At 40.7% G+C, this 12,171-nt stretch overlaps 2 protein-coding genes across 11 annotated transcripts in view; one reads left to right on the top strand and one right to left on the bottom strand.

Annotated features, from left to right (window-relative positions):
- si:dkey-121a11.3 (uncharacterized protein KIAA1614) overlaps positions 1 to 12,171 on the bottom strand; it is a 26,682-nt gene extending 14,511 nt beyond the window's left edge. For 3 of the 8 annotated variants that reach the window (XR_004775654.1, XM_035523169.1, XM_035523174.1), the window contains exon 1: positions 1,345 to 2,397. Coding sequence is in view for 3 of the 8 variants with exons in the window: in XM_035523172.1 (XP_035379065.1) it covers positions 9,376 to 9,591 (216 nt within the window). In the remaining 5 variants the exon portion in view is untranslated. Of the gene's footprint in view, positions 1 to 29; positions 145 to 1,344; positions 2,398 to 9,071; positions 9,627 to 9,826; positions 11,081 to 11,100 lie in introns of those variants that run through there. The other 5 variants (XM_035523172.1, XM_035523173.1, XM_035523171.1 and 2 more) reach the window with 5 other exon arrangements.
- plekhb2 (pleckstrin homology domain containing, family B (evectins) member 2) lies at positions 3,679 to 7,098 on the top strand. Of its 3 annotated transcripts, none has more exons than XM_035523179.1 (8): positions 3,679 to 3,782; positions 4,050 to 4,112; positions 4,367 to 4,519; positions 4,667 to 4,769; positions 5,178 to 5,217; positions 5,543 to 5,629; positions 5,915 to 5,992; positions 6,158 to 7,098. In XM_035523179.1, exons 2-8 carry the CDS (start codon positions 4,076 to 4,078, stop codon positions 6,242 to 6,244), a joined length of 585 nt encoding a protein of 194 aa, XP_035379072.1. In that variant the 5' UTR covers positions 3,679 to 3,782; positions 4,050 to 4,075; the 3' UTR covers positions 6,245 to 7,098. The 3 variants fall into 3 exon arrangements, with proteins under 3 accessions (XP_035379072.1, XP_035379070.1, XP_035379071.1); XM_035523177.1 differs by having other exon boundaries at positions 3,680 to 3,782; positions 5,932 to 5,992; XM_035523178.1 differs by having other exon boundaries at positions 3,769 to 3,787; positions 5,932 to 5,992.

The raw sequence follows: 12,171 nt of genomic DNA, 5'->3' as shown, positions 1-12,171 counted from the left end.
AATGATAATTAAGTTTTGGGTGTGCTCACTATGGAAGTGTGGCGTACCCTGAGGCCATGTTTCTCAGACGTTCCAGAGCAGAGTGCTCCTGGGATTGCTTTAAGCCTTTTAAATCCTGGCGGACACATTGCTGACAGAAAGGGCCTGAGAAGGTTGACAAAAATAGGCCGGTAAGCAGCCTTGCATTGTGCCTTGCCTTCATTACAGCTAAAAGCCTTAACTGGCATTAAAGATCTTTTGCAGTTCAGTTGATCAATAAGACAATTTTCAGGGTGAAAACTGTTTAGCCTCATGTGTATTGCAGGCATGATTAACAAAAAGAAAATGTTGGCCTTCATTTTCTCTCAAAGATTTACATTATAATTCAAAATCAGTGAAGTAGTGAAGCCATTCAGGAGTCTGCACAGGGCTGAGCTCTCTCGAAACTAATTTGATATCGTTTCCTCCTAATTAGCAGTCCTATCTACTGCTGTCTGGGGGCCATTCACTAGCTCACATCAAGACATGCCCTGCTGCTGTGTTCCGAGTCATCAAAAATCACTCTACCGAATTCAAGATGAATCATTCTGTGTGAATACACACAAAAAAACATGTCAGAGCTTCACTGTAATGGTAAACCCCTCTCCATATTTTTAAACAGAAATCATCTGTCTCTTCATGACCAGAGCACACTCATGTAGTGGTAAGACAGCCTTATATTAATGAGAAAACCAATGTGTCTCAAATGTACAAATGCAAGAACCACCTTTGTCAAGAACTCTCAACTCTGGACCTACTGACACATTTAAAATGAACATGTAGGCTGAATTTGCACGCAGGACGTCTACACTGGGAACGTTTGACCTTTTTCCGTCAACCAGGCACCCTTTAAGTATCACAATATTGTTAAGTATGGACTGATATATTGCATCTTTACTAACACAGTAATCCTTTAAATGTCAGAGGGATATGGTCTGCCTAGGTTTGAAATTTCTCACCTGCACTTGACCGTTCTGTAATTTCAGTTGCAAAGCTCAGGGTGCTGACCCCTTATGCCAGAGGGCCAGGCAAGAAAAACTCTCCATGTGGTGGGATGTGTGTCTTAAGGTCAGTCACTTAAGAAATCTGATGTATTACTGATGTGTTTGAACCCCACTCACTAAAATGGCTTCACTTGATTTTACTTTCAATTTCACCATCCAAATTCAGTAAGAAATAAACAAACTTGTAAATTTTAGCATAAACCTTATAGTGTCAAATTCTGGGATATGCGTACGGTACCTATGCTGAATCTCATGTGATTGATGGGAAAGTGAAACAAATATCCAAATAAGGTACAATGAATGTCAGATTTCAGCATCTTACCTCGTTCTTCCTGTTATAAAGTCCATCTTCATCTTGACCTCCACCTGAAAGTCCATTATAAGTTTACTTCAAAAATCTGATTTATTGATAAAGCGCCAGTCTTCACCATTTCTTTTCTCCAAAGTTTCTTTCTTTCCGTTGCTCCTCCTCTGCCCTGCTCCAGCTGTTTGGTAGGCAGCTTAAGTGAGAGCAGAGGGTTTACCCTGAACATTCCCACTTCTTAAGAACATGAGTCAGTCCCCTTGCACAACCGTCTGCTCGCTTCCAGCTTTGTCTACCCCACGTCGGCCTAGTCCCAAAACACAGTATGCTTGGCAGGAACTGGCTGTAAAAGATCCACATGTGTGAGGATTCTCGTGTTGCTCAGGCGACAGTTATGAACAGCTCTGAAAGGCATAGGCTGCAAGAAGGGCTCCACGAGAAGAAAAATGCAAGTCCATTGGTGGAGCTTCCTTGTGGGCGGAGTGTAATCTTACCCTTGTGAGGGGGGGGAAAAAAGAAGGAAAGAATCTAAAAACGCTGAGGAAAGGAAGTGTAGAATCTCCAGGCACATGTTGCAGCTGCCAAGGAATTTCCTTTGTCAATTATGAATTTCAGACTGGACTCACTTTGCACAACTTGTATATCTGGCAATAGCCAAAATTGTAATATAAAAACCTCCCTACAAACCAGTTTAATGTTTTGGTTGGTTCTGACAAAGGAAATAAGTGAAAATCGTTTTTGGTTTATAATTGGAGTGAAATGTGTATGGATTTCTGATCTGAGGTTTACACAAAAGTAAAGGCCAAATATAAGAGAAAACACTGGGTTGTGTCCTGAACTTTATATGTAGTTGGTTCCAAGGATGCAAAAACTGAGACGCGCTTGCTTGAAACCTGAGGCTGTACCAAGAGGCCTTGTGAAAAATCTTGTTTGTTCTCTCCCCTTGATTCTGAAACTGACTCAACATTCCATCAACTTTGCTCCAGTTAATGTGTCACCTGCCCACTCATAAAGCCCAGTTCTCTTCACTTTGCTCTGAAATGGACATTTAACCAAACTGTTGCCTGTGTGGGCCACAAATTGTGAAATAGCCCTTTACTATGAAGTTTCACTCTACTTAAATGCTAAACGGCTAAATGTAAGCGATGAAATGCTTTCAAAGACCCACCGCTGCAAAAACTAAATCAGATCATACTAAATACATGATTTCATGAATAAAATGGGAAAAAACACAAATAAATTTTATTTATTTATTTGTTTGTTTATTTATATATATATATATATATATATATATATATATATATATATATATATATATATATATATATATATATATATATATAACACACACACACACACACAGTCTTTTTTTTTTTTTTTTTTTTAGACCTCGAACGGCACATTCAGTTCTCATATCTTTGGTTTCTCATACTAACTCTTACATTGAAAACAAAGTACTGAGACTATTAATCTATTTTAAAAATCCAGGTTAAGACAACATTATTTCCACTGTTGTCGAGCATTAGCATCATTACTTCAATATGGAGTCGATTTTCTGAAGCTGCAAAACTGAGTTCATTCTATAAGCATTTAAAGGAGTTGCGCCAACTCACCCTTCTAGGAATCGGATCCAAAACAAAGTGGAGTCGGGCGCGTCCTAGATATGCAAAATAATGTCAGAAATGATAACTTTGGCAAATGTTGCATCACGTTACCGTAAAGTTAACTATGTTTTAAAAGCCATATTCGGTTAACGTATTTTAGAAATGACTGCATTCATTTCTCATGGGCGAAAGTCATATCGAAAATATCGTTTTATCGATTTATTTGCTCATTGAATAACTGGAATAGGTCCACCTTATAAACACCATTCGAATAAAACAGCTCCACCCAGTGGTAAGAACAATGAAGCATTTATGGCCGGTTCGGTGACATTATGTTTAAGTAAATTGTCTACAGTTGTGAGTGTGTGTGTGTGTGTCCGTCAGAAGATAGCTAAAGTCCCTGCCCAACGCCACATTTTGGCTATAAAGATCACTAAATTTTATTCGATTCGCTAATGTTAATGACAATAATAACTTGCCTATATTGATATGAACGAATACTATTATTTTAAAGCCATAAATTCGTTCGTTTATTCATTTTTCATTCAACTGAACTCTAGGCCAATCCAAGACTGTCTAATGTTAGTATAAGTAAAAAAAAACATGTATTCGTCAGTTCGCCGTTAGACTTTCATTACCTTAAATTTTGAAACTACGCAAATTAAACAGTTGAAATTCTTTCTCTCCGTGTTAACATGATTTCATCTGACAGAAAACTTGAGCTCAATTTGTCAAGTTCCATGAACACGCCCATAGCCTGTGTGACATGAACACGCCCAGCAGCAGCTGCCGTGACAGCTGATGGTGCTGATGTCATTCCTGGACGCCTTGTCCCATCACCAGACTGAGAAGGTGAGGTAATTTTGTTTACTGTTTTCCATCGCGTTAGGTTGTGGGAAAAGGTGTGTTAAGTTACTCCGGAGCCATATGTGTGTAGTCGTTTGTGCCGGTTTGAGCTGCCTCTGTCAGTCGGATTCACCCAGCTAGCGTTAGCTGGCTAGCTTTGCTCGAGCTTAGATGGCAACCAGTTAACGCTCGGTTGTAGGCTGCTGTTGGTATGGCTAGCAGGAGCGAATGGCTCTGGTGGGAATGAAATAAAGCTTGTTTTTCCATCCTCAGTTTACAGGCTTTCAGTTTTTTTAAGGATGGCGCTTGTTAAAAGCGGGTGTCTTCACAGACAGAGTGAGTGTGCTTCCTTAACTTCAAACCTACTGTTACGTTGGTTATTGTAGCTGTCTATGTAACTGATTGACCTAAAACACTGTAGTATCAATAGCTTAGCTAGCTAAAATAATCTGTTGTCTATAGTTCTGATGTCGGTGAACTTTAATAAGTCTGATTGAATCGGTTTTACACTAATTGTTGTTTTGACTTTTTAATGTTAATAGCATAGATCAAGAACCTATTATGAATGTTTATCCTAAATATTGCTATAGGCACCATCTTGCGTCGCTGGAAGAAAAATTGGTTTGAACTCTGGTCAGATGGCCGTCTCATTTTCTATGACGACCAGTACCGGCGTAACGTGGAGGGTGAGATCCACATGAAAGTGGACTGTATCAACATTCGCAGTGCCACCGCTTGCAGAGGTGACCACCGTTTCCCTAAATACCTCAGAAACATGACACAAAGATGTGGAAGAAGCAATTTTGTCCATATCGTTCATTCTTCAGTGCACCTCTCCCTACCCGTAGCCGAGTAACCGACTAAGAGTTTCTCTGTCACCTTTCTGCCAGAGCTGACCCCTCCTGAAGGGAAAGGTAGACATTCCCTTTTTCAGATCGTGTGCCGCTGTGGACGAGTCATCAGCCTGTGTGCACAGAGTGCTGCTGATGCACTGTAAGTTCTCGTCTCCAGGCCCTTCTCACTGTGCTGATCACAATGTGCGTGTGTTGCCAGCTGTCAATGCAAGACAAATAACTGCTGCACACATCTTGGGTAAAGTGGTAGCTCAGTGGTTAAGGTATTTGACTTGTAATCGGAAGGTTGCTGATTCAAGTCCCACCACTGCCAAGTTGCCATTGTTGGGCCCCTGGGCAGGACTCTTAACGCTCAATTGCGCAAGTTGTACTCAGTCATGATTGTAAGTCGCTTTGGATAAAAACATCAGCTAAAAATGCTATAAAAAACTGAATAGAAATGAATGTCACCATTCTAACGCTATAAGACATTTAGGGGTCTTGGAAAGCATGGAGTGTGCTTGGTCTGAATAACGTTAATGTTCCCATTTGGCCTGTGTGTTCACAGTGCGTGGACCATGGCCCTGCAGGATGCCAGAGTCAACACTGTGAGTCGTTGCTTCCTAACACAAACTAACTGTGGGTGGAATAGTTGTCAGCATCCAGTGTTGTGGTGGTTTCTCTGTAAATTCGTCAATTAATATATTGCGGGCATAAAAATATAAATGGTTGGTTGTATACTTCATGCTGTGTAGCTAATACACCACCTAAGTGCCTAAGAATAATTTGTGCATTTGTTTAATCAATTAATAATTTGTTTAATTTGTTATTCCATCTTTTGCCTGTGGCAATCCTTTCCCCCCCCCCCCCCCCGTTTTAGACTGTACTTTGCAGTGTTTGGAGAGGGGCTATGTCTAAAATCTGTTTTTACAGGTGGTGGCAGCACGTCATTTTGGGTTTACTCAGGAAGTTATTGCCTCCGCCCCCCCTTCTTACTGGGACTTGAACCCAAATCGTCAGGTAAATGTCCAAGATTACATCCCCATGAGATTGTCTGTCTGTCTGTCTGTCTCATGCTTTCTCTTGCTCTCGCTCTCACTCTCACTCTTGTTTTGTTTTTTTGTTTTTTTTTAAAAAGGAAATTAAACAAACAGACAGACATGTGCTTGCCTCACTTTGGCAACAGATTTAACTCATAACTTATTTTGCTTCTCAGTGTTCATCGGAACAGAAGTGATTTTGGTGATCTTTTCAGTGTCTTCTACTGCAGTATAACCATAAATGTGGAACATGTACTGATTGCAGGTCTTATTTGTGAGCAGGTGTACTACCCAGACCAGTACGGCGGCTACGTGCCTCATCCCTCTCCCTACTACCATCAAGGTAGATATGTTTGCTTGCAAACTCTCTGAAAGCACACTGTCTAGCAGAATACTTGGCTGTTAATCTCTGTACACAATCAGTACCTTGAATAGTTATTCCTATTTACTGTATTTTATATAAAGAGTTCTACATAATTGTCAGCTGCCCTTCATTAATCTCCCTCAGGAGTTTACCATCCACATGAAGTCAGTCACATCATCATTGAAGAGCATCGCCGTGACGATGCAGCCGATTTGGGTCTTGGGGTGCTAGCTGGTGCAGCAACAGGATTGGCTATTGGTTCCCTGTTCTCTGTCTTTTAATGTGCCTGTAGAAGTTTGATCCAGTGTTTCCTCTACCTGCAGTTCAGACAGGTGTTCTGTTACTGCTTTAGTGTTGCTGCAACCGCTGCGCACCTTAATACATTTAGTTGTGGTGTTTGTGATGTCTGGCGGTTAATTCCTCTAGGTACCAAAGCATAATGGTAGCAGTTACAATTGGAGGGCTGTAGAACTGAGTTTTGAATTTGCATTGCTAGGTATGACATGACTGAAGAGTTGTAAATGAAATATCGTGCAAAGGCATCACGGTGGCTGTCTACAAAAGCTGGGTCACCTGTTTGGATACCCTTTTTAGGGTGGGGTGGTTTTTTTTGGGGGGGGGGGGGTTTATTAAATGACGCATGGATATGGATTTTTCTTTATTGGTTTGAGATGACTTGTAGACAGGCCTGGGAATTGGTTATTGAGGACCAAGATGTCTTTAGGATACGATGGTGCTTCGCAGCTTAAACAAAAACTACTGAAAGTGGTCACTTTGCCAAATATTAGCTTATGTTGCAGTGCATTAATTGAGGCTTTAATAAAAATTTAAGACTTTGAAATGGGTTGGTATTTATAATGTTGCTTTTTATAAGCCTTGTTTCAGACACTTGTTTTGAAGAGTATTGTTGACTTACCTAGTTAATCAGCTGTTTTTGAACAGGTGTGTGTGTGTTGGGCTGTTATGACTTTGTATGTGCGTAGACTTACAATTTAATCTCGTCCTTTCATGAACTCTTTACCTAACTGCGAAGAGTGATGGAATTAAAAGGCTAAGAATGTACATGAGCCATTAAATTGTGGCTAGTGATACTACTATTTGGTGATTTTGTGCAGGATACTTGCAGTATGTTGCATCCAAATGAAGTTCTAGTCCGGAAAGGTCACGGATGTATGACAGCTGAGTGGGGGGGGGGGGGGGTGTTCCTCTCAGCTCTGGAACGTGATTTCACCTGGTGTGGCTGTCGGCTTGTTTACTTCATTTCGTGGAGTTAAAAGCCTCCGTCTCTGCTAACCTGCACTAGAGCTCTGCTTTGGGTCTGATTGTTCAGCTTGTTCTAATTTTGTGGCAGCTGTGATATTAGATCTATGGAGATAATGTATGAGTATCACTAGAGCCTTCTAGCTGCCAGAGACCTTGCTCTCCTTCTGGCTCTTGCGTTTCATGTGGGACCTTTCCTAAAAGCATTTACATATGCTCCTGAAGTGCTTATTTTATAGGATGTTCAATATGAATTTTTGTTGCATTTTGTGGGGGTGTTAATGGTTAATGTCCTCTCTGGTGTGACAATATTTAACACTAGTTTGTCCATTTCAGTTAATGTTTCCCCCCCCCCCCCCCCCCCCCCTTTTGTTATGGGAAGAAAAAGTAAGGGGTGTTTTCAGTGATGTAGCTCAGTTTGATTTACTATTGTCATAAGTGGATTAATTTTCTTTACTCTTGAGTAAATATTTTTCTTGTAATGAAAAGGGCAGTGTGTTCATGGCATTGGATCAACTGCCATTGTGTCACACATTTACAGGTGGTATGATTTGATTAACTAATGTCAAGTTTACAGGTTGAGCAGTGTGGTGGTGGTGTTCTGCAAAGTAGAAAGAGCACTTTTTCATTTGACACAATGTTTCATGACATCCTGACTTTTGCTGGGACATGTATCCTGGCCTGTAACTTCTGGACCTGTTTATTACCAAACAAATTAACAAAAAAAACAATTACCATTGTTTTTCACTTAATGTTATTTTTCCCTTAGTCTACAATTGCACTCTTGTTGCTAAAATATTTTGCACTTGAACTTTGAAATTTTACTAGCATGATTACTCAATAAAGTAATTTATCCTGAATTTTAGTGGTGTAAAAAGTATATGCTGTAAAATATTTGCTTTTGGACATATGTTGCTGCACAAGATGAGCTTTTGATATGGTGTTGCAATCCAACAGACACATTGCATTCATTTATTCAATTAAAATAGTAAACATTGCAAAACTATAAAGCAAAGAAATTGCAACCTTAAACATTTGGTGCTGCCCAGTTTGTCAAATAACCCAGTGTACATGTGTCCAACTACACGAACCTCATACACCATTGCATTGTGGTGTGCTAGCTTCAGCTACATGGGTTCTCCACTGGTAAATAATCTTTTGTTTGTTCTAATTCTATTCACGTTTTCAAATTTTCAGGCATATTTGTCAGGATTGGAGTACTGTTTATAGCACTGATATAAACAATATCAGTATAATGAGAGATGACAAACTGTACTTAGTCTGCCTTAGAATAGCAAATAAGGAAAATTGCATCACAGATTACAAAAAAAAAAAAGACTGGTTTTAAAAGATCTAAAATGTCTATGAGAATGTAAACAAACAACCACAGGACAACACAGTATGAAAGATGCACATGAATCATTATGTCAAATAGGCACTGTCATAGTACGTCTAAAATAAAGAGCAGAATACTCAGGTGTAACATTATTCAATAAATAGTCTCTGTTCATTAAAACGCCTCACACCTCAGTACATCAAAACACTGTATACGTGTTAGAAAGAAAGGGGAGGGATTTTTAAAAATTAGCATAATGTACATTAGATGCCCCAGAGGTGATTACAGAACTATCCATCTTATCAGTAGAAAGATAAAATTTTTAAAAAGACTAAAAGGAGGTTTATGCTGATTTGGTTTTGTAGCGGTAGTGCCTTGGTGCAGTTAGCCCTCCTGAGCAAAGTCCTCAGTAAACTTCTTGGTTTCTCCAAGAACTCATGGTTTCTCGCAGCCAGAGGAGACCTCCAATTTGGTGTTGCATATGTCATCAGCCTCGATGTTCTCCAGACCTTCTCCAAGTGCTCGTGAAAGGTCCAGCAGTGTCACCATGGAGCTCACTTTCATCTGGAAGCATCTCACAATGCTCTCCTTCAGCAGACGTGAAGGTAAAGACCGTGGAGTGAGGTTCTATCTCTTCATCACTGCTGCCGGGGCTCCATGTGCCTGTTCGAGCCTGTGCCAGTGTGTGGAACCCATGTATGTCCTTCTGGTGAAGGTTCTTACAAGAGCGCTTCTGGTCAGCATCGCGCTCCAGGAGGGCCTTCACCTTGGCCGATACTGCAGAGGCCTGTGAGGCAGGGGCACACAGCCAGAAATCGGGGCACAGGGAGGACGAGCCAGGGGAAGTCTGCTCCCAGCTGCTGCTGGATGGATACGCTTCTGTGCGCTCTTGGTTCTCGGTTCGGTTCCCTGACGAGGAGAGGGGATGCCGGGAGGCAGGTTTCACCACATTGCTTTCTTTAGCCACACCCACTTCCTCCATGGTCCATTTAGAGGGCCTGATGACTATTATAGAGCCTATAGAGGGAATATATAGTTAAGCAGATAAACAAATAATACTGCTACTATAAAGGTGAGCTCAGGAATCAACTGGGCAGTTGTTTTTCCTGCATTTGTTAATACATTCTTGACAAATTATGACTAATAATAATAATAAATAGCTTTTAGACCAATGATAATTATGTTTTGGGTGTGCTCACTATGGAAATGTGGCGTACCCTGAGGCCATGTTTCTCAGACGTTCCAGAGCAGAGTGCTCCTGGGATTGCTTTAAGCCTTTTAAATCCTGGCGGACACATTGCTGACAAAAATAGGCCGGTAAGCAGCCTTGCATTGTGCCTTGCCTTCATTACAGCTAAAAGCCTTAACTGGCATTAAAGATCTCTTGCAGTTCAGTTGATCAATAAGACAATTTTCAGGGTGAAAACTGTTTAGCCTCATGTGTATTACAGGCATGATTAGCAAAAAGAAAATGTTGGCCTTCATTTTCTCTCAAAGATTTACATTATAATTCAAAATCAGTGAAGTAGTGAAGCCATTCAGGAGTCTGCACAGGGCTGAGCTCTCTCGAAACTAATTTGATATCGTTTCCTCCTAATTAGCAGTCCTATCTACTGCTGTCTGGGGGCCATTCACTAGCTCACATCAAGACATGCCCTGCTGCTGTGTCCCGAGTCATCAAAAATCACTCTACCGAATTCAAGATGAATCATTCTGTGTGAATACACACAAAAAAACATGTCAGAGCTTCACTGTAATGGTAAACCCCTCTCCATATTTTTAAACAGAAATCATCTGTCTCTTCATGACCAGAGCACACTCATGTAGTGGTAAGACAGCCTTATATTAATGAGAAAACCAATGTGTCTCAAATGTACAAATGCAAGAACCACCTTTGTCAAGAACTCTCAACTCTGGACCTACTGACACATTTAAAATGAACATGTAGGCTGAATTTGCACGCAGGACGTCTACACTGGGAACGTTTGACCTTTTTCCGTCAACCAGGCACCCTTTAAGTATCACAATATTGTTAAGTATGGACTGATATATTGCATCTTTACTAACACAGTAATCCTTTAAATGTCAGAGGGATATGGTCTGCCTAGGTTTGAAATTTCTCACCTGCACTTGACCGTTCTGTAATTTCAGTTGCAAAGCTCAGGGTGCTGACCCCTTATGCCAGAGGGCCAGGCAAGAAAAACTCTCCATGTGGTGGGATGTGTGTCTTAAGGTCAGTCACTTAAGAAATCTGATGTATTACTGATGTGTTTGAACCCCACTCACTAAAATGGCTTCACTTGATTTTACTTTCAATTTCACCATCCAAATTCAGTAAGAAATAAACAAACTTGTAAATTTTAGCATAAACCTTATAGTGTCAAATTCTGGGATATGCGTACGGTACCTATGCTGAATCTCATGTGATTGATGGGAAAGTGAAACAAATATCCAAATAAGGTACAATGAATGTCAGATTTCAGCATCTTACCTCGTTCTTCCTGTTATAAAGTCCATCTTCATCTTGACCTCCACCTGAAAGTCCATTATAAGTTTACTTCAAAAATCTGATTTATTGATAAAGCGCCAGTCTTCACCATTTCTTTTCTCCAAAGTTTCTTTCTTTCCGTTGCTCCTCCTCTGCCCTGCTCCAGCTGTTTGGTAGGCAGCTTAAGTGAGAGCAGAGGGTTTACCCTGAACATTCCCACTTCTTAAGAACATGAGTCAGTCCCCTTGCACAACCGTCTGCTCGCTTCCAGCTTTGTCTACCCCACGTCGGCCTAGTCCCAAAACACAGTATGCTTGGCAGGAACTGGCTGTAAAAGATCCACATGTGTGAGGATTCTCGTGTTGCTCAGGCGACAGTTATGAACAGCTCTGAAAGGCATAGGCTGCAAGAAGGGCTCCACGAGAAGAAAAATGCAAGTCCATTGGTGGAGCTTCCTTGTGGGCGGAGTGTAATCTTACCCTTGTGAGGGGGGGGAAAAAAGAAGGAAAGAATCTAAAAACGCTGAGGAAAGGAAGTGTAGAATCTCCAGGCACATGTTGCAGCTGCCAAGGAATTTCCTTTGTCAATTATGAATTTCAGACTGGACTCACTTTGCACAACTTGTATATCTGGCAATAGCCAAAATTGTAATATAAAAACCTCCCTACAAACCAGTTTAATGTTTTGGTTGGTTCTGACAAAGGAAATAAGTGAAAATCGTTTTTGGTTTATAATTGGAGTGAAATGTGTATGGATTTCTGATCTGAGGTTTACACAAAAGTAAAGGCCAAATATAAGAGAAAACACTGGGTTGTGTCCTGAACTTTATATGTAGTTGGTTCCAAGGATGCAAAAACTGAGACGCGCTTGCTTGAAACCTGAGGCTGTACCAAGAGGCCTTGTGAAAAATCTTGTTTGTTCTCTCCCCTTGATTCTGAAACTGACTCAACATTCCATCAACTTTGCTCCAGTTAATGTGTCACCTGCCCACTCATAAAGCCCAGTTCTCTTCACTTTGCTCTGAAATGGACATTTAACCAAACTGTTGCCTGTGTGGGCCACAAATTGTGAAAT

This window comes from Electrophorus electricus, chromosome 26, assembly GCF_013358815.1.
Source record: "Electrophorus electricus isolate fEleEle1 chromosome 26, fEleEle1.pri, whole genome shotgun sequence".
In the NCBI taxonomy this organism is placed as follows: Eukaryota; Metazoa; Chordata; class Actinopteri; order Gymnotiformes; family Gymnotidae; genus Electrophorus; species Electrophorus electricus.
Note: the sequence above shows the minus strand (reverse complement) of the source record. Positions and strands in the feature narration are given on the sequence as shown.